Source organism: Mercenaria mercenaria, chromosome 7 (assembly GCF_021730395.1).
Source record: "Mercenaria mercenaria strain notata chromosome 7, MADL_Memer_1, whole genome shotgun sequence".
NCBI classification, from domain to species: domain Eukaryota; kingdom Metazoa; phylum Mollusca; class Bivalvia; order Venerida; family Veneridae; genus Mercenaria; species Mercenaria mercenaria.
The window spans coordinates 44,678,362-44,703,435 of NC_069367.1; the positions used below are offsets into that span (position 1 = coordinate 44,678,362).

General features: G+C 35.7%; 1 protein-coding gene across 4 annotated transcripts in view; it reads right to left on the minus strand.

Annotated features, from left to right (window-relative positions):
- LOC123554251 (protein ECT2-like) overlaps nt 1-25,074 on the minus strand; it is a 61,656-nt gene that overhangs the window by 18,106 nt on the left and 18,476 nt on the right. For 2 of the 4 annotated variants that reach the window (XM_045344252.2, XM_045344250.2), the window contains 12 exons: nt 16,480-16,553; nt 15,217-15,396; nt 14,805-14,894; nt 13,764-13,871; nt 11,911-12,012; nt 9,787-9,886; nt 8,695-8,807; nt 7,917-7,979; nt 6,529-6,751; nt 5,378-5,434; nt 3,170-3,270; nt 100-288 (listed from right to left, as the gene is read on the minus strand). In XM_045344252.2, the coding sequence (XP_045200187.2) occupies nt 100-288; nt 3,170-3,270; nt 5,378-5,434; nt 6,529-6,751; nt 7,917-7,979; nt 8,695-8,807; nt 9,787-9,886; nt 11,911-12,012; nt 13,764-13,871; nt 14,805-14,894; nt 15,217-15,396; nt 16,480-16,553 (1,400 nt within the window). Of the gene's footprint in view, nt 1-99; nt 289-3,169; nt 3,271-5,377; nt 5,435-6,528; nt 6,752-7,916; nt 7,980-8,694; nt 8,808-9,786; nt 9,887-11,910; nt 12,013-13,763; nt 13,872-14,804; nt 14,895-15,216; nt 15,397-16,479; nt 16,554-20,729; nt 20,749-25,074 lie in introns of all 4 variants that reach the window. The other 2 variants (XM_045344253.2, XM_045344251.2) reach the window with 2 other exon arrangements.

Here is a 25,074-nt window from a genome sequence, read left to right on the forward strand (position 1 = left end):
CGTCAAATATTTTAAAGTATCTTATGCAAAGACAACGTAAGTCAGTTTTTATATGTGAAACTGTCATTACAATGGATGAATAGTAATCCAAAATCTTACATTTTTACTGATTACACTCCCGACTTGCTGTTCTTCATTCCAGTTTTCGACCATCTCAGTAAGCTCATCACGTATTGAACAATGTATGTTGTATATTGATGGAATGTTTCCAAATATTAACTTGATATCAGGAGCTGCCAGTATGGCACCATTATACTGGTCCTGCTTTTCTATCTGTGATTTGAATGTCTATAAACAGAAATGATGAAATAATTCAAAACTGAATGATAGCAAATTTCACCTCTTGTTAGGGGTTTTTTTAAACCAAGAGCTGAATAAAATTTACATCAATTCCTGTGAAAAACATTACTATTTCAACATAAACAAGAGCTGTCTCCATAGGATGACATATGCCCCCGATGGCACTTTGAATGAGTAGTTATGGCCGATGTTAGAGTTTAGGACCTTTGACCTACGGAGCTGGGTCTTGCGCGCGACACGTCGTCTTATTGTGTCACACATTCATGCGTAGTTATTTTAAAATCCATGCATGAATGACAAAGGTATGGGCCGGACAGGCCCATCAATGCACTATCATGAAAAATGACCTTTAACGTCTAAGTGTGACCTTGACATTTGAGCTACGGACCTGGGTCTTGCGCGCGACATGTCGTCTTACTGTGGTACACATTCATGCCAAGTTATTTGAAAATCCATCCATCGATGACAAAGATATGGACCGGACACGCCCATCAATGCACTATCCTTTAATGTCTAAGTGTGACCTTGACCTTTGAGCTACGGACCTGGGTCTTGCGCCCGACACGTCGTCTTACTGTGGTACGCATTCATGCCAAGTTATTTGAAAATCCATCCATCGATGACAAAGATATGGACCGGACACGCCCATCAATGCACTATCCTTTAATGTCTAAGTGTGACCTTGACCTTTGAGCTACGGACCTGGGTCTTGCGCGCGACACGTCGTCTTACTGTGGTTCACATTCATGCCAAGTTATTTGAAAATCCATCCATCGATGACAAAGATATGGACCGGACACGCCCATCAATGCACTATCCTTTAATGTCTAAGTGTGACCTTGACCTTTGAGCTACGGACCTGGGTCTTGCGCGCGACACGTCGTCTTACTGTGGTACACATTCATGCCAAGTTATTTGAAAATCCATCCATCGATGACAAAGATATGGACCAGACACGAAAATTGCGGACAGACTGACAGACCGACAGACGGTTCAAAAACTATATGCCTCCCTTCGGGGGCATAAAAAGAAATCTAAATCAATAGCTTTTACACATAAATCTTTAGGTAAAAAAAACATGTAAATAATTAACAAGGCAGTCTGAAAGACAGCTAAATCCCCCCCACTGGTATGGATAGTGAAAGGGTAAACCTTTGACCTTGAGCTGTGACCTTGACCTTGAACTGACATGGCTGACCCATGAATTTTGCACATCATCTACATGAGGTGATCATTTGACCCAAGTTTCATGAAAATCCTAAAAGGGGTTTTAGGAGATACAGAGCTCAAACCTTTGACCTTGAGTTGTGACCTTGACCTTGAGTTGACATGACTGACTCATGAGTTCTTGATGAGGTGATCATTTGACCAAAGTTTGATGAAAATCATTCAAGGGGTTTAGGAGATACAGAGCGGACACAAAATGGAAGGCTCAAACCTTTGACCTTGAGCTATAGCTGACATGGCTGACTCATGAGTTCTGCACATTGTCTTGATGAGGTGATCATTTAATCCAAGTTTCATAATTATCCTTCAAGAGGTTTAAGAGATACAGAGCGGACACGAAATGGTAGGCTCAAACCTTTGACCTTGAGTTGTGACCTTGACCTTGAACCAACATGGCTGACTCATGGGTTCTGCACATCGTCTTGATGAGGTGATCATTTGACCCCCGTTTCATGAAAATCCTTCAAGGGGTTTAGGAGATACAGAGCAGACACAAAATGTTACGGAAGGACAGGACAGACAGAGACCATTCCTATAACCCCCCACCACTTTTGGCGGGGGATTAAAAATGGTTTCAATGACTACAACTGCACTTTTTACTTTATTTTCATTTGGAACCAAGCTTTGTTGACTGATAAACCTCAACCTTTATTCCTTTGGTTAACTATGTAAAACAAACAAGAAACAAGAAATGTCATTTGAGCAGAATGCCCCTGCAGAAGAGTGCCATTTCTGATATTAAGAGTTTTGGGTCCTTGCCAAAGGTTACATCTTGGATCCTTGTATGTTACCTTGACCTTAGAGATGAACCCTTGAGTCTTGTTCAACGTTTGCATTAAGTTCCATTGCAATTACTTGAGACACAATAAATCTGATGACTACACATGCCTTCCTATGAGAGCATATAAAGATAACCATTAATTTACTTTTGTTATGATGCTGACAACTTTCCTTAAAATACACATCACTGTCTACAATGTAGGAAAGTAAAGGCATTCCTGATAAAAGCAGAATTTCTCGAAATACTGGATCAATGGAACTGTAGTTGATTGATAGATAATACAGAAATGGTGCCAACACAACTAAACATTGCCATGAGTTAAATCAGTAGAGTTTACTGATTATTTTGAAAACAGGAGAATTTGCTAGTGGCAAAAACTGCCTCCAAAGTAAAGTGCTATTGCTTGGGTCCATCAGGGTACAGACCGGCTTCTTGCACACAACGCATATAATTATGCTCAACATTCCTGTACTTTCAGTGGGATTCCTAGACCTGTTTAGAAGTTATAGCTGACACATGAAGTGCTTAATTTGTACAGAATGATGAACTTACAAACTATATTATTACATGATTCCTTATATAAAACACTGGTCAATAGTTTGTGCTATATATCCAGCGCTAGTTTCAGCACCTTTACTAGACTAATACATAAAAAAAAAATTAAAATAAAACTGTGAAAATTACTTTCTAATTCATATATTAAATGGCTTGCTGGTCAATAGACAAAACTATTGGTCCTTAGTCCTTAACATGCTTAAGAATGGGTTTTATTTCTAACTATTGACTGGCAAGCCATTCAATAAGTTTATACTACATGCCTACAGTTGAGGGCATGAAAAATTCAGACAAATCCGTACTTACATTAAGAAGTGTATGTAGAATGCCTACATAATTTTTCTCTGTTTGTAGAAACTCTTTCACAACTTGTAACCTTGGTGTCACCTTTGCAACCTCTTTATCATCTACCAATCAGAAAATAGATACCTTGTCATGTGACACATCATTTAACAATAAGAAAACAGATACTATGTCATTGTGACATGTACCAATCAGAAAATAGATACTTGGTGTGACAACATATTGTCCATTATGCATCAAAACTAGAAAATGCTTTTGTAAAAAAGCGCATGTCTCCCCCAATGCAAAGTCCTATAGGCAAGAAGTCAATAGGGGTCAGGAGCGAAAGTCAAAGAGACACTGATGGTTGGCTGCAATAGGGATCATCTACTTGGCATGTCCAGTCATCCCTCTAAATTTCAACACTTGTGGCCTAGTGGTTCTCAAGTCACTTTTCAGGCTCCTGTGACCCTGACCTTTGATCAAGTGACCTCAAAATAAATAGGGGTCATGTACTCTGCATGTCCAATCATCCTATTAAGTTTCAACATTGTAGGTCAAGTGGTTCTCAAGTTTATTTCCAAAAAATGATTTTACATGAACAGGCCACTGTGACCTTGACCTTTAATAGACTGACCCCAAAATCAATAGGGGTCATCTACTCTGCATGTTCAATCATCCTATGAAGTTTCAACATTCTGGGTCGAGTGGTTCTCAAGTTATTGATCGGAACTGGTTATCAATGTTCAGGCCCCTGTGACCTTGACCTTTAACGGAGTGACCCCAAAAACAATAAGGGTCATTTACTCTGCATGAACAATCATCCTATGAAGTTTCAAAATTCTGGGTCGAGAGGTTCTCAAGTTATTGATTGGAAATGGTTTTCCATGTTAAGGCCCCTTTGGCCTTGACCTTTAACAGAGTGACCCTAAAATCATTAGGGTTCATCTACTCCGCATGACCAATCATCCTATGAAGTTTCATCATTCTGGGTAAAGTGGTTCTCAAGTTACTGACCGGAAATGGTTTTCAATGTGCGGGCCCCTGTGACCTTGACCTTTCACAGAGTGACCCCAAAATCGTTAGGGGTCATCTACTCTTTATGACCAATCACCCTATTAAGTTTCAACATTCTGGGTCAAGTGGTTCTCAAGTTACTGACCGGAAATGGTTTTCAATGTTCAGGCCCCTGTGACCTTGACCTTTAATGCAGTGACCCCAAAATCGATAGGGGTCATCTACTTTGCATGTACAATCATCCTATGCAGTTTCAACATTCTGGGTCGAGTGGTTCTCAAGTTATTGATCGGAACTGGTTATCAATGTTCAGGCCCCTGTGACCTTGACCTTTAACGGAGTGACCCCAAAAACAATAAGGGTCATTTACTCTGCATGAACAATCATCCTATGAAGTTTCAAAATTCTGGGTCGAGAGGTTCTCAAGTTATTGATTGGAAATGGTTTTCCATGTTCAGGCCCTTTTGGCCTTGACCTTTAACAGAGTGACCCTAAAATCGTTAGGGTTCATCTACTCCGCATGACCAATCATCCTATGAAGTTTCATCATTCTGGGTCAAGTGGTTCTCAAGTTACTGACCGGAAATGGTTTTCAATGTTCAGGCCCCTGTGACCTTGACCTTTGACCAAGTGAAACCCAAAATCAATAGGGGTCATCTACTCTTCATGACCAATCATCCTATGAAGTTTCAACATTCTGGGTCAGGTGGTTCTCTAGTTATTGATCGGAAATGGTTTTCAATGTTCAGGCCCCTGTGACCTTGACCTTTGATGGATTGACCCCAAAAACAATAGGGGTTGTCTACTCCAGCAGCCCTACAACCCTATGAAGTTTGAAGGTTCTAGGTCAAATGGTTCTCCAGTTATTGCTCGGAAATGAAGTGTGACGTACAGACGGACGGACGGACGGACAGGGCAAAAACAATATGTCTCCTTGGGGAGACATAATTTAGATAAGAGCTGTGCATATATGCAAGTAGATCAGACTAAGCAGAATCTAGAAAAATCTAATAAATTTTTATAAGCAAAGTGTGTTTTTACAATTTAATTATAAGAATCACATATAAAAATTCCTAAAGTATTTTAGAATTTTCTTTTAAACTCAAAAACATTAACTCAAAAACTTATTAATAACTCTGATATAAAAACATAAATGAAATAAACAAAAGAAGACAATTTTCAAATAAAAAAACTACAAACAAAACATGGCAATACTTAGGTCGCCAGTCTTCAAAACAGGCGAGTTCAATGGTGAAATCAACATGGGTGTCTCTTAAAAAGGTAGAAATTTCTTTTATTTAGGTATCTTTTTGTTTTGTCTTTTACTTAAAAATCAAATCTTAATACTGAAATATCACTGATTTATAATTAATGATTTATCAGATATAGTAAAATGTCAACTTCAGCAGCAATTTTTTAGCAGTAAAGAACTACTCAAATTTCTCTTACAGGATAATACTAAACTTCGGATCTTTAAAAAAAGAAGAATTGTTTGTTAAATGTGTCTGCATCCCCATGATGGTCTGTTACATTTTTAGTTCTGAGATCTCTCTGACCTTGACCTCAAACAAAATAGGAGCAATCTCCTAATCACAAGCAATCATTGTATGATGTCTGTGGGCTGTAGATCAAAGTGTTCTTTAGTTACTGAGCTGGAACCATTTTCAGTCTCAGTCACTGTGACCTTGATCTTTGACTAAATGACCTAAAAAAAAACATTTTGGGTCACCTACGGACCACAAGCAATCATGCTATGAAAACTGACTATAAAGAAACCAAGCCTCTCTAGTTATTGACAGGAAACCAAATGGCCTTCCATCTCAGACAATGAGCAAGGAAGAGGGCCATGATTGCCCTAGATCTCTGAATTTCACAGCTCAAATAGTTAACAATTTTGGGAAAAAGAGTCATCTAAAAAAAATACTTCTGCCACAATACTATGAAAACCTTGCATTCATTTTTAGAAGCAGCCTTGCTTTTTGACCAATTAAGTTGGCTTGAATGCTTTCAGGCCACCAAAACTTAAATCTGTATTAAATTATTTTAAAGTAAGGACCATGTTTTTTGATAAATCCAAATTTCTAGTTAGAATAATCTTGGCAGAGTGTCATCAAAAGAACATTTATATGAAATTATTTTTCAAATCAGGTCAGCAGTTTCTGACAAGAAGATTTTTAAAGTTTCAACTAAATACATGAAAATTATAGGGAAAAGTGACCACACTAACTGACCTTTTATTTTCTTTAATTGGCATCTTTACACTGTTATGTACACATGAATTTAATTATTGTGTAAGTTTGACAACAAAAGAAGTGTTAAAATGGTTCAAAGAATACACTTATAATACAAATCAAGGAAAATCGTACTTATATTGATATCTGAGATATCAGGTGTATTTGAAGCATCAAGGAATGAATTTGGACTGATAATTCCACCCATGTCACTGGACCGCCGTTTGTTATACAATGGTGACTCCAGCTCCTCGTCAGATGCCATCTGAGCTATATTTTCTTTTAATCTTTTTCTTTTCCGTGACTTGGTACCAGACATATTTGTGCTCGGTGTAAACAGATTCAATACTGGCTCCCCCTAGAAATTCAACATTTAATTACTATATCAACATATTGTTATATTTATGACAAATTTCATTCGCTTATATCTGCAAACAGGGCAACATGCTAACAACAAATGGATATGAATATTAGACCTTTCTAACGTAAACGTAATTACGAAACGGAATACTGAATCCTTAAAATTTTAGGCTAATTTGTGGTCTATGGGAGACAATTTCAACCAATAGTAATGCAACAGTATCTCCCTTAGACCATTATTTGCAAATAACATTTACGGATTCAGTAATCCGTTTCCGATTTACGTTTATGTTAGAAAGGTCTATTAATCAGTAATCTGTGCAGAAATATAGCCATTTACTTGTCATACAGACAAGTCATTGATAATACAATACAATATAAACAGAATGAACTATAAGACTGGGTATGTCAATGAACGCAGTTTAACAGGAGCGGCATTTCTTTGATACAAATGTATGTTTATACTGTTCAGCAACAATAAAACTTCAAATAACAATTCTTTAAGATAACAGACAATAAGTTAACAAATGTTAAGTGTTAACTTGTTTTTGTTTTTTTTTTGTCATATGGCAACTTTCCACCTATTAATGGGGTAGGCAGACCTATTTTAATTCATCATTAATTCTTTGACTGCTGGTGGGGGAATAACAGTGATACAGTGTGCACAAAATCAGCCTACACATACATGTAGACATGTAGTCTATCTTGGTCTGCATTATTTGTATATTATTTATGTTTTGTCAAGGAATGTTTGTTTGTTTCTTTTGTTGAGTTTAATGTTGCACCAACACAGTTTTAGATCATATGGAGACTTTCAAGCTTTGATGGTGGAGGAAGACCTCAGGTGCCCCTCCGTGCATTATTTCATTAAGGGCAGGCACTTGGGTAGAACCACCGACCTTCTGTAAGCCAGCTGGATGGCTTCCTCACATGAAGAATTCAACGCCCCAAGTAAGGCTCCAACCCATATATATGAAGGGTAAGTGATTTGAAGTCAGAGACCTTAACCACTCGGCCACAGAGGCACCCAGTCAAGGAATGTGTTAAAATGCAAATGGAAAGACTAAAATGAGTATGTGGTGAGTCTATTGTACAAATATAGCCTTCAAGGAGTGAAAGCACTGTAATTACCCAAATACTAGTGAATATAATGTGATATATACCTTTTGGAATGTGTACATCTTTTCAGCAGCACATGCTTCCATCTGGATACATGCCCAAAACCACTGAAAATATAAACATAAAATTACTGGCTATCAGAGCTCTATAACAGCAAACTATTTTTATTCAAATTACAATACATTGAAACACAACGGTTGTGGCAACATCTTAAAACCTCACTATAATTACACTTCTACCAACAATTTTCAAATTCAACCTCATCATACTAACAATATTTTTCAAAGTGAACCCCAACTGGAAGTCATGGTGTAACAACATTTATTTGCATAACATAGACAAAAGATTGGACTGAAAAGGAAGACAATCCTGTGTATGCATGGCATGTCAAGTGTACATGTATTAGAAGAGCCATATTACTTTCTATCCAACTATAACTAAACAAATTTTTACGCCCTTCATATATATTTTTTGACATAGTCTAGGGCCAAAGCTCTGGTCCCACTGTGTGAAATCCCAAATAAAAGCCCAAGATGCATCACTTCACATGCTGGATTATATTCCTATAAGGCTTCATGATTCTAGGTAAAATACTTTTTGAGATATGCATGATGCAAAAAACAGATGAATGGACAACCAGACAGATTATATGGACAAGGGCAAATATAAGTACCCTTAAACAAAATTGTTGACAAGTCAATAATTATTGTATGACAACAAGGTGAATATCCAACATGACAGATACTGCACCACACCACAGACAAACAACTAACATTTTTTATTCCATCAATTTTCAAAATCAAATTTTAAACAACACTGTACCTCTCCTTTCACTACATGTTTTGGCAGTATGATATCTGTGGGTAATTCTGTTACAGCCTCATCAATTATAAGATGTGTGCACTCCTCATCACCAACACTAGCAAATGTTCCACCTGCAATCATACATACATAGCTTTACACAGACATGTCACCAGATGTAACTCAAGATACATGTATCTTTTAAATTAAGAGTATGTAAAACAGCAACATCTATCAAATATCAGTGGTGACCTTGACCCCACTGGTCCTATATGTAATCTCACTCTTGGCTTTTCTATAAGCTACATACAGGCAAAAATTCATTTCAAAACACAAGTCCAAAGTAATTTAAGTTACTTGAGCAGAAAGTGTTTTCTGTTGTTAGAACTGGTAACCTTGACACCCTGACCCAACTGATCCCAAACCAACTTCGGTATAGATACAAGCTTCCTATGGGCAAATTTCCTTTTGACTTGCATTATTTGAAATTCGTGCTAAGTTTCAATACTGACCATGACCCTTTGGCCCCATACTCAATGCCAATGTTTGTCTTTCTATATGCTAACTATAGTATCTATCATTCCAAAGAAGTTACGAAGGGAATAATTTTACCCTACTGTCAACTTGAACCCACTAGTCCTTTATGCATTCCCCAACTTGATGAACTTGATGTATGTGACTATTTCATTTAATTCAGTTTACCTTAACTTGAATTACTGAGTGAACTCTGTTTACTGTCTTTTATTACCTTAACCCCATTAGCCAATGCAATATGAACCTTGGTCTTACCATAAACTACATATAGGTCATGTTAAATCTGAATATATCACTTCAAAATAGAGCTATTAATTTTGATGACATCTCCCCACCTGCTCAAGGTCACTACCAACCTTGTAACATTTTCAAATCTGCAGAAAACTGGCTAACAAATGCATGTTCTTTTCATTTATTTTCAATGGATTTCACCAAATTGTACAAAACAGTGATACAAATGCAATTGTGAAAATTTCAAACATAATACCACATTACATTTCAATAAACCACTGAAAAACATGAAATGAAGCACTATAACTTAAGTCATTTACAGTTAAGACAACTAGGACAAGTTGTTACCATTTTCTATGGTGACTTCCTCCATATGATTCTGTTCATCTTTTGAGAAGCCGAGAAAGCTCAAACATCTCTTGTAAAATGGTGCCAGTTTATATTTCATCTGAAATTACAATCATATTGAACATTATTCTTGTGACCAGATTGCAGAACTATTTTCAAGCAAACTGGCTCAGATAATGAACACTTAATGAGCTGAATGTACAGGCTACCAAGGGTTTTTTCTGGGACTTTGGATAAAATAGGCCCCGGGTCAAACTGGGATTTTTTGCATGGTATATTGCTAACATTGCCGGAAAAAACATTGATAAATCAAGTAAGTTGTGAAATTTCACCCTTTAATTATACTAGATTAATACTTAATATTCAAATTAAAGTGGTAGCTATACAAATGAATTACAATTTTAAAGTATCCCCTAATACAATGCAAAGAATTCATTTTTACAGTTTTTTTTCTAAGTCACTAATTCTAGACTGACCTTGCAGAAATAGAATAACTCTTCATTTGTCAAGAGTAAATTTTTGTTTACACTTAGTAAGTTTTCACCACAATTTAAACTAGTGTGTGCATGCATGCGTGCGTGAGTATTCTGGTTAAAAAAAATTGGGTCGCAAAAAAAGTAACGTTTGATTTTGTAAGTGTAAGAACTTTCTGTCAAACTGTTCTAGTATTTCAATTAATGTTAAAGCTACTTTTCATAGAATCGCAAGCAATCTTATCATTTGTCTATATTTTCTTTATGGTTTCAGACTATGCAAATAGCATTTTATCTAAATTCCATTTTGTTACTTTGTAATCGCTTAATTTCCTCGGGGTACCGAAACCTATTTTTAGAATGTGAAATTGAAAGTAGACTACGATAATCAAAAGAGCGCACACTTGAGAAGACTTGAGCTGTAAGATTGAATGATATACCTAATTCATCCCCATGGGCTTATATGAATTTGAAAGAGAGTATAAATACCTTTAAAATGCTATATAACAAATTAAATGGTGTCATATTTCCTAATACAGTATCTGTGGTCTGTTCAGAAGTACTTCTAACGGCATTCTCATAGAAGACATAAGGTAGAAGATTGAATGAACTACCTAAATCATACCAGAGATAAAAAACCCGGGCCATAATGAATTTGAAAGACAGTAAATATCTGTAAATATCTTTAAAATGATGTATGATGAATTGTATTATACATTCCTTGAAAGAGAACCTGTGCCGCACATTTTTAAGCTCCGTCGGCCAATAAACGTTTGTGTTTGCAAACAGTGTTACTGCTGTTTCTGTTACTGTTGGCCAAAAAGTGGTTATCTTATAATTATAACTGCTAAGTGTCGTCGACGACAGTTAGTAGTTTACTACTGAAATCTTTGAAAGTACGCCGAATTTAACAATTATCAATGTTTCACTATTGAAACCATAATTATTTGACCACGTACAAGTAGAATTATTTTTTTTCTATAACGAAATTTAATTAGAGTGTGGAAAGCAGCTTTAATGTATCTATGTATTCTAAAAAGTTTTTACTCATAAAACATTCAATTTTAGCAGAAATGCAGACAGTCATGTTTCTAAAAATAGTAACAGGTTGGTTTTCCAACAAAGTTCATTCAAATTCATGGAATTTTTCAAATTGGGAAGCCTAACTGGAAATGGGGCTGATATAGAGTCCTTGGGAAAGGGGAAAAAACAAGCTACCATTTCTCCATAAAAGATTTAAGATATTATATTTTCTCAGTATGAAATAGATCTAGTTATACTGGATTTGGAAACTGACAATTTATAATCAACTGCAAAATAAGAATGATACAATCTACACCAGATCTAAAGAAACAGAACAGTTAGTATTTATAAAATGCAGATGCATAATTTCTAATATGAATACATGCTGTGGGTAGGTTTATCAAAACTGAATTGCTGTGTGTGGGGGCCAGGATTCAGGGCATTAAACCCTCTTCCTCTTACAGTCAGTATTTATAAACATCATACATGTATATTGACATTGTTTGTATTAATTTTCCATGTAGAGAAACAATCAACAAAGCAACTTGGTTAGTTTCAGCTGTGTCCTATTCATAATATCAATGCATATCAATGCATGGCTCCAATTAGTATAACAGAAAACATTTACCACACAGGAGTCATCCGCTCTGAAATCAATCATGTCTCTCTCTGTCCACACCCTGTTTAGCCAGTCTCTACTCATAATTGGTGTCCCTAGCCCAACTGCATACTGAAAGTACAAAAAGGAAATTTAATATTCTTAATCATGCAGGAATGTCAGGGCTTTTCTTCTTCTTTTCTATTGTAGAAGACATATACAGGTCTCTCCTCAGAAACTTTCTTCAAAATCATACAGTCTTCCCCTAAAACTTACTTACTTAAATTAACAGGCCTCTTTCCCTCTCAGTAAAAAAAAATAGCCAATGAAATTAAATTATTAATGATTTCAATTTCTGTGTGGCTGTGTAACAACAATTAATCCCAGCAACAAGTGATAAAATTCCTGTTCATTTTGTATTTAAAATCAACTAACTCATGTCCTTGTGAAAAAGTCATTTCGACTAAAACCACAAAATTTCGCGCATTTATCTATATACCTTTAGATCTGACTTACAGAAAATTGAATTTAATATAGCATTTTGAAGGTACCAAAAATAACGAGGCAAAAATCATATAATCAGCCCAAACTCACCTCTTCACTTTCTTCACAAATCATTTCCATTTTATCTTTGTTTTTTAGTTCTCAAATTTCGTAAGTAAATTAATAAACAATGCAAAAACTGTCATTTATAAGAATACACATGCCCCAAATGAAATATCTTGTCATACAGGAAATAGGAAAAGAACACTTATATTATAAATGAGTTAAGTTTTTAAGGCCAAATAAAGTTTTATTGTCTGATAAAAGTCAACCAACTGGACAAAGATGATAAAGATAAAAGTTGCTGCTGTAATATCAGGGTCAGAATTTATCAAAGACTGATGTCAAAAATTCATTCTTTTATTTAAAATGCATTCTTTAAGTTTAATACCACAACTTCAAGAATTTCTAGCAGAATTTTACAGAGTCTGAGCCAGTGTCACACTGATCAATAAATATTATTGTATTGTTTTTCAAATCATATATAAGTCTAAGATTAAAACACAGGTTATCAATGTTCCTGAGCAATATATAATTTTTTGGTATTGTCCTATAACAATGACATCTACAGTTCATCCTTCACCTACTTTCACAAACAATCAAGCAAAATGGAAATTCTTGAAATTGAGTTATTTTTCTTAGTATGATTTGTACACATGTGCAACATCTAATATTGAGATAAATATGAAAACCAATAATAGACATAAATAACAACAAGCAATTACTTCATAATATCTTAAACTGTATAATATTTATTCCATTGTCAACAATGGAATAACCTTCGTTTAAGTATGGCGGCACTTAAAAATATATATAAAACATCATTTAATCAATTATCAAGGGATCTAGACATTCCTTCACAAAAGAGTGCTAGATTATTCAAAATATTGGCTGTTTCTTGTTGATTTTTTTTTTTTCAACCAAATTGACCATGACCTTTAGGCCTCAAAATCAATGTTGTATTACCTCTCATTAAAACCAGTCTCAATAAGAGGTCAAATGATTCTAGAGACAGAAGTTAAAAAGATACAGTGAAGATGATAACTGAACCATAAAATATTAGCCAACACTATTACTGTGTCTTAATCAAGCGACCTTTCCCTTTCTTAGTACTTGGCCCAAATCTAAAGAATGTCTGCCCCTACCAAGACCAATCCATCAGTTTGCCATTCAACACTTGTCTGATCATCTCACAAGGGAGTTACTGGAACCATTTTTCATGTCACTAGTATGACATAGCTAGAAAGCAAAGTAACAACCTCCCACACTCAAAGCAGGCGCTCTAAGACTTTTCTAACAAAGTGATATGAAACACTACAAAGATCAAAATCTCAGCTTACCTCGTATTTTTCTCCTCCAATCACATTGGCTACCAGATGTGTAACATTACTCTTAAAGTCTCTTCTTACATTTCCTGCCATGTAGTGTACCAAATCAACAAAATGACACTGAAATTCAAAAAGCATATTCTACAATACTTTGTATTCATCTATTTCAAACAGAAGAAAAAGGAAAGGTCTTTTTCCTTTCTGTAAAAAGGTTTTATCCTTGATTTCCTTTAACCTTTACCCTGCTAAATTCCTATAATGAACTTGTCCCTCTTACAAACTGGACTGTAACGTTAACTGTTAAAAGGGGTGTTTACCAAAAATTTACTGACTGAATGGCAAACAGTGCAGTTCTTGATCAGACTGCACAAATGTGCAGGCTGATCATGATCTACACTGGTTGCAAAGGCAGAATCAATCATGTCCAGCATGACAAGGGTAAAATATAAGGCAATACAACCTCATATCATACAACATTTCAAAGAATTTCGAGTGTGGTAATAGGATCTTATTAAATCAGAAGATCTTCATTAGCTTTAATTGAAGATGGTTCTGATACAGCATATTCAATTTAAATTTTAACTACCTTTGACCTTAATACGTCAATTTTGACATTTTTCTTTTACATTTTAAATCGTTGATATCTTAGCTAGAATAAAAGAAACATTTCCATGTCTATATTTTGTAGTTTCGAACATCTATCAAGAGTCAGAATTTTACAAGCAGTTTTAAGGTTACAGGTACAGTCAAACATGCATTACTGGCCACCTGTATTAGGCAATGAGCCAGTCAGCTATTTTCCTTATCCCATATTTTGTTCTAATTTTCCCCCGACTTAAGCACCCACATTCTGTCATTTTATTGTCTGGCTGATAAATACAGATTAGACTGTATATATTGTTTTCCAGATTTATCCACGTACAGATGTAAACGATGACTTTACAAAAAGAATATTAATGGCAATTAGGAAGACTACAAATAATACAGAGAACGACCTTTACCTTAAACCTCTCCACATAAACTTGTTGAGCATTAATATTAATTCAGACTCACCAGATCTGCCTTTTCTTTGAATCCTGTAAAACATACTTTAAGTCCTTGCATAGAGAAGCAGTACTGAGGCCTAGAGTTGTATGGGATCGGCTGTAATAGACAGAACATTCATATTACATACAAAAATTTTAATTAAAAACTGTATTTTCAGTTAACTTCAAACTAGCTGCTTTGACAGAGCAACGGTTAGGGCCTCTCAATTACTTTTCATTAGTATAAGTGTTCTGGATCTTTCTCTTTTTGTCATCTCCACATAAGTAACAACTCTAGCACATCAGATCATTATGACAGTGATGGCTCATTGGCGAGAGATGTAACAAGTGACTAACATCAAATAAATTTATAAAACTTGTGTTGTAATGGTATAAGGTATACATTTATATATTATAACAACTTTAAAACATGGACTTACAAGATTATCTCTGGCACATCTTAAGATGACAGGTGGACCAACAATTCTGACATCAGCTTTGTGCAGTTTGTCAAACACTTCTCCTTTGAACTCAGAGAGAACAAATACAAGATCAAACTCTGAAGCATCTGCGATATATTCATAACCAGTCTCGGATTCAAATTTATCACAATCCAGTTTCTGAAATAAAGCGACATACACATTACTCTTTGTTAAATGGACATAATTTGAGCCATGCCATGGGAAAACCAGCATAGTGGGTGTGCGACCAGCATGGATCCAGACCAGCCTGCGCATCCGCGCAGTCTGGTCAGGATCCATGCTGTTCGCTAACAGTTCTCCAATTCCAATAGGCTTTAAAAGCGAACAGCATGGAGCCTGACCAGACTGCGCGGATGCGCAGGCTGGTCTGGATCCATGCTGGTCGCACACCCACTATGTTGGTTTTCCCATGGCACGGCTCATTTGATAATTGTTAGAAGACACTGTAATATGTGATATTTCTGCAAGGCTAGAAGTCTTCAATATTCAAAACTGGAATTGATTCACTAACCCTTACCCTGCTGAATTTCTAAAATGAACTTGTCAAGCTTTCGTTCTGGACAGTATCATTAGCTGTTAAAAAGAGGTGCTTAACAAAAAAATACCTGAATGGCAAACAGTGCAGATCATGATCAGACTGCATGGTACCTTTAAATCTTTATATTCTGTATTCCATTAACATTCCTCCCCAACCAAGTATGGTCCTTACCTTGACAGTATCTACAAGTTCTGTATTCTTTAGATATTCCTCTCCAACTATATATGGTTTTTATCTTGACAAAAGCTACAAGATATGTTTTCAATTGAAAATACTCTCCATCTTAATATGGTCTTTACCTTAACAATGCCAATAAGTTCTGTATTTTCGCTAACATGTCATAACTAAGTATGATACTTGCCTTAACAAGTTAACAGTACCTACAACTTCTGTATTCTGTCGACATTTCTCTCCCACCAGTATGATCTTTACCTTAACAGCAATAACAAGTTCTGTATTCTATCAATATTCCCCTCCAATCAGTATAATCCTTACCATAACAGCATCAACAAGTTCTGTATTCTGTCGGTATTCCTCTCCAACCACTATCATCTTAACAGCATCAACTAGTCTAGTTCTGTATCCTGTCCAGCTTTCTCTCCCACCAGTATGATCCTTACCTTAACAGTACCTACAAGTTCTGTATTCTGTCGACATTCACCTCCCACCAGTATGATCCTTACCTCAACAGCATCAACAAGTTCTGCATTCTGTCGACATTCCTCTCCCACCAGTATGATCCTCATCTCTTTGTCATCTTGAAGAAATACAAAAACCATGTCATAATCACACACCAAAATGATATGATTATTGAAAAAGAAATCTTGAGTTAGTTTTAAACATTTTGATATACATGTTACACAGAAATGCAGTGCCTTATGTGAAAGCATTTTTGTCAGACCGGTAATTAAAGCTTATTGAAATAATCAGATAAAGTCTGTAAAGATAAATGCAAGTATTTTCCAGCATTATTAAAATACTTAGAGTCTACAAATATCTATTTTCATATATATATTAACTGGCAAAATATCTATATTATAAAAAGTACTGTGTAAAAAATCTATTCTGCAAAGAAAATCTGTCTGAGACAATTATTAAATTAAATTGATTGAGGTGAAAACAATAACCTTGAGACAGAGAGATAGCATGCATACTTAGTAAGACTATCAATATCCAAAGGAAAATAGTAAATATGTATCAAACAAAGAACAAAATCTTCTTTGGAATTTTTTCACCACTTTTACTTTAAAGGCGTACGCTAGAATTCCCTGTATATGAGATGGGCGAAAATTTTCCCAATAACAGAATTTCTTTAAACTTTGGATATTGAAGGACAATCATCAGGCTGTCTAGCATACCCCGACAAAAAATTAGGGCTAATTTTAGGGCAATTTGTACAAAAAAATAGGGCTAAAATTAGGAATTTGGTACAATTTTAAGGAAATTTTAGGGCTAAATTTAGGAATTTTCAAATCAAAATATGGACTTTAAAGACCATGTAATGTGCTTACCTTTATGTGATTGACATAACAGTAACTCAGAAATAGTGCTTTATTTACAAAAAAGACGTCTCCTAGCTTTCCACTGTTTTGAACTGTGCTAAATTGTTTTTTTCTGAATTAGAAGAAGAACTTTTAAACAACATTTAAAACATTTTCTCTTTTTGATCATTGCAAAAAAGTTAAAAAATTAGAAATCTTTGTGAAAAAATAGGGCCTTTTTAGGAATTTCCTTTGATTTTTTAAAAAAAATAGGAATTTTAGCCAAATTGAAAAAAAATTAGGAAAAAGTAGGAATTTTAGGGACGCTAGACAGCCTGAATCATCTAAGAAATAAAAATATGCAATAAAAATCATAGGTCACCGGTATCGAAAAAGAGTTATCTGCCCTTGAAAACGTCATTTTGGGAGGAAAGTTATTGAGCAGACTCACTTCACAACTGTATAATCTGTATAATAATAATGAGCAAAAACAGTTAGCTTCAGTGTCAGTTAGGTATTATCCCTTAATTTTGTTCAAATTGTGTACTGGGTATTTTTGAACATTCAATCTTGCATTTCAGGTAGGACATCTTAACAACTACTTTATTTAAAGATGCAATTTTATTTCTATCTAAAGAGCTGTAGACAATTATTCTCACAAAGTTGTAGACCTACCAAAAATATTTCATTACTCTGTCAATCCATCTTAATTTTATGTTTGTATTTTTGAACAAACATCGTACATTTCTAAAGTTGAAATGTGTTAGCAAAAACAGCGCAATGTAATTATATAGATCCAAAATACACATGCAACTGCTACATATGCTGTCAGCCATGGACTGTTTGACTTTGAAATCAAAGAGCCAGTACACACACATACACACACAAAATCAAGCACAGCATATTTTAGATTTCCGTATAGCTTATCTCTTGCTCCAACCGTTTGTTTAAACAGAAACAAACAAACAAAGAAAATTGATGACATATCATGATGGACAATTTACTTCAAAGATTAACTTAGACAGGGCACTTGTTTGGCCATTTTTGGGGCCAAATATGGGCCCCATTCCCCTCATAAAATAATGTTTTTCTCCCCTTTCTCAGAAGAAAATTCCCCTGATAATAGGTTGTTTGACACAACTAGATATGAACTCTCTTTCAAGTTATATTATAGTGCCTCTAAGGAAGGTTACTGCTGCAATATAGTTACATTTAGTTAGAAATGATTGAAAACTGTATTAATAAGTGTGAAAAGTAGTAACATAGTCTATTAGATATGGCTAAAAACTTCCCCTCTGTCTTAAAACGACGAAAAATTCCCCTTTAAGAGGATATGGGTACCTGTCCCCAAAAGTTGTCTAGTGCCTTGTTAGAAGACCCATTACTTTAAGCTTGGATGGAAACAGACAGGCAACTTTACAAATACCGTTAGTAATGGCCTCACAACCTGCTGAAGTAATACAGATCTAGAATTCAATGTTTAATATCTACAGAGCCCTCATAAGTGTGAACTGCAAAAACTAAAAATTAACAAGAGGGCCATGATGGCCCTATATCGCTCACCTGTTATCATTGCACTTGAGGACAAGAAGGTCCTCAGAAAAAATATCTAAGTCCAAAGGACAGGAACAACAAAGGGAAGAAATTTAACCAAAAAGAAAAAAAAATTCTAACAAGGTACAGATATGTCAAAATACACCTAAAACTTGGAGGTACCATCCATGTTGTACCACAGAAAAGTGGTCTCAGTTTTTTCCTACAGCCAATAATAAAAAAGTTACTAAAAATAAGCTATCTATAGTAACGTAAAAGGGAAGTAATAAAAAAAAAAATTGTAGTGAACAAAAGAAGGATCTGCCAAATAAATCTGTTGACATAAATGAAATTTCAGATCAGTATCTTCATTAGTTACGGAGATATACCCATTTTAATTTGAAATAAAGGGAGGTAATTTGACATAAAATCAATCCATAGTTATCTACCCTGATTGGCTCAGTCCAACTAATGACAATAATGAAATTTCAAAAAAGTCCTATAGGTACTTACTGATATAAATCCATTTTGATTACAATCAGGGGAGGTAATCAGATATAAAATAACTCTGGAACCTACGATTGGATCTGATTTGTAAGGAATCCAAGATTTATTGTTGTTGAAGATATTTTGGAAGCTTGCATCAAATAAAACCATAAATGAAGTATCTATATGGCTGCAAAAGCCAAAATAGCTTGATTTTCTAAGTCTAAAAAGAACCATCACTCTTGCAAAAAGCAGGATAGAGTTATGTTTCTTGATGTACAGTGTCCACTTATGATGGTGAAAAACTGTTGCAAGTTTTAAAGCAATAGCTTTGATAGTTTATGAGAAAAGTTGACTTAAACATAATATTCAACCAAGAAAATGATTTTTCTAAGTCCAAAAGGGGCAACAATTATTGCAAAAAGCAGGATGGAGTTATGTTGCTTGCTGTACAGGGTCAGCTTATGATGGTGAACAAGAGTTGCAAGTTTTAAAGCAATAGCTTTGATAGTTTAGGATAAAAGCTGGCCTAAACATAAAACTTAACCAAGAAATCTGATATTTTCTAAGTCCAAAAGGGGCCATAAATCTTTCAAAAAGCAGGATGGAGTTATGTTTCTTGCTGTACAGGGTCAGCTTATGATGGTGAACAAGTGTTGCAAGTTTTAAAGGAATAGCTTTGATAGTTTAGGATAAAAGCTGACCTAAACATAAAACTTAACCAAGAAAACTGATTTTCTAAGTCCAAAAGGGGCAATAATTCTTGCAAAAAGCAAGATGGAGTTATGTTTCTTGATGTACAGGGTCTGCTTATGATGGTGAACAAGTATTCCAAGTTTAAAAGCAATAGCTTTGATAGTTTAGGATAAAAGCTGACCTAAACATAAAACTTAACCAAGAAAACTGATTTTCTAAGTACAAAAGGGGCCATAAATCTTGCAAAAAGCAAGATGGAGTTTTGTTTCTTGCTACACAGGGTCAGCTTATGATGGTGAACAAGTATTCCAAGTTTCAAAGCAATAGCTTTGATAGTTTAGGAGAAAAGCTGACCTAAACATAAAACTTAACCAGGCAACGCCGACAACCGCTCAAAGGATGATGATACAAGGTGTGTGCAAGTTTGGTTAAAATAAAATCATAAATGAAACCACTATCGTGCAGACAAGAAATTGTTGACGCACGCACGGATGGATGCACGGACGGACGGACTGACGACGGACTAAGGGTGATCACAAAAGCTCACCTTGTCACTATGTGACAGGTGAGCTAAAAATCACAAGCCCATACAAAAGCACAGAAAAAGAGTTAAAGACAGTATCGAGTTTAAAAGCTGAAGACACCACAGCTGTTATACAAGAGTGTATACAATTTTGTCATTCTCTGCTATAATATTAACATGTAAACAAATAGTATATAAAAATGTTCATATTTACCAAATACATGTACCATAACCTTTGTTAACAGAAAATGTATGCGAATAATTTACAGATTACATTATCGGAATAGGTTATTAAAACCTTTATCAATTAAAGCAAAATTTTGTAAACTCAGGCACAAAGCATAATACTCTCTTTAGTAACACTTTTACTTTGAAACATCACACAAACAAGCCAAAATCACCAACATCAAATTAATGAAATTGGGAGCAAAACGAAGTTTTTATGTCATAAAACCTATTCACAAATGGCCGAAATGGGCTCAAGTTGCTCACTTTAGATTTTGCTTGAAACTTTCTGACCAAGTTTGCTGAACATCCATTTAAAGTTTTTCTAGTATATCTTGCTGTTATGACCTTTGAACAAACTTTGAAAGGTCAAATCAAAGGTTATAAAGATCAAGTTTGTTGAAGATCCGTCAAGGGGTTCAAGGGGTTCATGGGAAAAACAAATTTTAAGATTTTTCTGTTGTAAGCTCTGCAGTCAAGCTAAAGTATCTGAACAAAATTGAGGAAGGTCAATCAAAGGATGCTACAGACCAAGCTAAGCAAAAATCTTTCAAGTGATTCCTTTTCTACCTTTTAGTGAGGCAGTCCCTAAAAGGGGCCAAGATGAAGCACCTGAACAGACTTGAGAAAGGTCCAACTCAAGGATGTTACAAACCAAGTTCGGAGAAGATCAACCAGCTGCTTTATGATAACTTTAATATTCAAAGGTTTCTTCTATTTTTAGCTTTGGCAGCCCTTAAAAGGAACCAAGCCGAATCAGAATCATTTCAAACTAGAGATGCTTTTGAGAAAAGCGCATATCTCCCACAACTGCCCCTATGAAAAATGTTAGTTTCTCTAGATGGTTAAGACGAGTGGATCCAATTAGATGGTCTAGATGAGTGGATCCCATCAGTAATTCAAGGGCCATAAATCAAAAGTGCCTGGGCGGATTTGGCTAGTTATCGGACTTGGGTAAGGTCTTATGGCCAAACACATTTTGTTCAAGTTTGGTGAAGATCGGATGAGAAATGTTCAACTTAGAGAGCGGACAAGAGTAAACAGACAGATTTTTTCGGTAATTCAAGGGCCATAACTCCAAAACGCCTTGACCGAATTGGCTAGTTATCGAACTTGCCCGAGGTCTCATGGTCAAACACATTTTGTTCAAGTTTGGTGAAGATCGGATAAGAAATGTTCGAGTGCGGAAAAGTGTAAAAAGGCCGATTTTTCGATAATTCAAGGGCCGCAACTCCAAAATGCCTGGACCGATTTGGCTAGTTATCGAACTTGGCCGCGGTCTCATGGTTGAACACATTTTGTTCAAGTTTGGTGAAGATCGGATGAGAAATGTTTGACTAAGAGAGCAGACATGAGTAAAAAGGCAAATTTTTCGATTATTTAAGGGCCGTAACTCCAAAATGCCTAGACCAATTTGGCTAGTTATCGAACTTGGCCGAGGTCTCATGGTCAAACACATTTTGTTTAAGTTTGGTGATGATTGGATGAGAAATATTAGATTTAGAGTGCGGACAAGAGTAAAAAGGCCGATTTTTGATAATTCAAGGGCCATAACTCCAAGACGCCTGGACCGATTTGGCTAGTAATCGAACTTGGCCGAGGTCTTATGGTCAAACACATTTTCTTTAAGTTTGGTGAAAATCGGATGAGAAATGTTCGACTTAAAGAGTGCGGACAAGCTTTGTGACACACACACAGACAGGAGTAAATCAATGTCTCCCACACTCCTGTGTGGTGGGAGACATAATAAAAGTAAAACATCCATAAAAGGATGCTAAAGACCTAGTTTATTCAAAATCCATCAACTGGTTCATGACAAAAAGTAATTAAAAAGATTTTCTATTTTGAGCTCTAATGCCCTTGCAAGGGGCCAAGAAGAACCACTTGTATAAAACAGATATCCATGCAAGAATGCCACAGGCTACATTTTTCTTTTGCAATAAATCCTGCAGTTCTAGAGATTAATTCATTTAAAAGATTTTCTATTTTTAGCTCTGGAAGCCCTTCAAAGGGACCAAAGTGAAACTTTTGAAGAAATTTGCAAGAAGTCCATAATAGGATGCTACATACAAAGACTAGTGGTTCATTTATAAGCAGAAGACATTCAATTTTTTTTTTAGCTCCGGTAAAAGAGGTCAAGCTGAACTATTAGAGACAAGAGGGCCATGATAGCCCTAGGTCGCTCACCAGAGTAACACAACATAACATGTTTGACCTAGTGACCCAGTTTTTGACACCACATGCCCCAGTTTCAAACTTGTTTGAGTTTTCATAGAGATAAACATTCTGACCAAGTTTCATGAAGATTGGAGCAAAAATGCGGCCTCTAGTGTTTTTGTCTTCGATTTGGCCTAGTAACCTAGTTTTTTACCCAACTGGACCTAGTTTTTAACCTGTTGGAAATTTCATGGAGACAAATATTCTGACCAATTTTCATTAAGATTGGAGCAAAAATGTGGCCTGAGTGTAAACAAGCATTTTCTTTCATTTGACCAAGTGACCTAGTTTTTGACACCGAATGACCCAGATTAAAACTCGTCCATGATTTCATGAAAACATTAAACATAAATTATGAGAAAGTTTTGTGAAGATTGGAGCAAAAAAATGGCCTATAGAGTATAAACAAGCTTTTCCTTTAATTTTTACAGTGACCTAGTTTTTGACCCTACATGACACAGAGTCGAAATCACACAAGACTTAATGATACCAAACATTCTGACCAAGTTTTATGAAGATTGAATCAAAAATGTTGCCCCTAGTTTTAACAAGATTTTCCTTTGATCTGACCTACTGCCCTAGTTTTTGACCCCACATGACCCATATTCGAACTTGGCCTAGAAGTCTTCAAGATAAACATTCTGACCAAATTTCATGAAGATAGGGTCATAAATGTGGCCTCTAGAGTGTTAACAAGCTTTTCCTTTAATTTGACTGGGTGACCTAGTTTTTGACCACATATGACCCAGATTCAAACTTGACCTAGAAATCAAGACAAACATTCTAGTCTCATGAGTTTCAAACTTAAAATGTGGTCTCTAGACTAGAGTGTCAACAAGATTTTCCTTCGATCTGGCCTAGTGACCTAGTTTTCACCCTGCCATGACCCAGATACTAACTTGGCCTAAAGATCATCAAGATAAACATTCTGACCAAGTTCTATGACAATAGGGTCATAAATGTGGCCTCTAGAGGGTTAACAAGCTTTTCCTTTAGTTTGACTGGGTGACCTAGTTTTTGACCCCCATTGATCCAGATTCAAACTTGACCTAGAGGTCATCAAGACAAACATTCTGACTAATTCTCATGAGTTTCAAACTTAAAATGTGGTATCTAGTGTTAACAAGATTTTCCTTTGATCTCGTCTAATGACCTACCTTTTGACCCCATATGACCCCACATGACCCAGATTCACACTTGGCCTAGGAATCATATTAATATTAATTTCTTCAAACTGACACTGATATTTTCTCAGAAAAACATTTTCTCTCTAGGCAGAGACAGAGGCAAGAGATATTGTATTTTTTTTTTTGAGAAAGTGGTATCAGAGAGTATTGATTTTATGGCCAAGTGCTTTACATTTAATGACTAACGACTGATGCCAGTCTACACTTCGTGCTCTGGTGAGCTAATAATCCAAGCAAGGTCCATCAAAGCATCAAAGTGCTTCATAAGAAGAAGTTGTTTGAATGTCTTTCTATTTTTAGCTCTGGCAAGCATTTAAAGGGGCCAAGTAGAACCATATAAGGATACTACACCCAAGTTTGGTGATGATCCATGAAGCGGTTCATGAGAAGGAGTTGTTTACAACTTTTTCAATTTTTAGTTCTGGCGATCCCTACAAGGGGCCAAGTGGAACCATTTGAACAAATAGGAGAGAGGACAACAAATAATGTACAAGAATGCTACAGACCTGTCACCAAGTTTGATACAATTTACCGGCAGTTTCAAAGGAAATGGTGTTAAATTAAAACTGCTTATGCAGGACAATAGATGCCTGGCCATCAATCTATACAAACAGCTCACTCTGCAGGGCTCAACAATTACTTGAAAGCAAGTCCTCCTGCAGGATGAAATGCTTAATATAATTTTCACTCATCCTGCAACTCACTAAAGGAACAAGAAAGGTGATCACTTAATACATCCCATTTCATGGGCACTGGCACCAGATTAGAAAGAAAATGCCTTTGTACATGTTATACCCTACCCCTAGGTATCATATAAGAACCATGGTCATGCACTAACCTATTTGAAGTGTAAATTTCTCACATAAAATGCACAGTTCGATGAATGTGTACCTAGTATATTGAACAAGTGGTAATTCATCTTCCATCTTG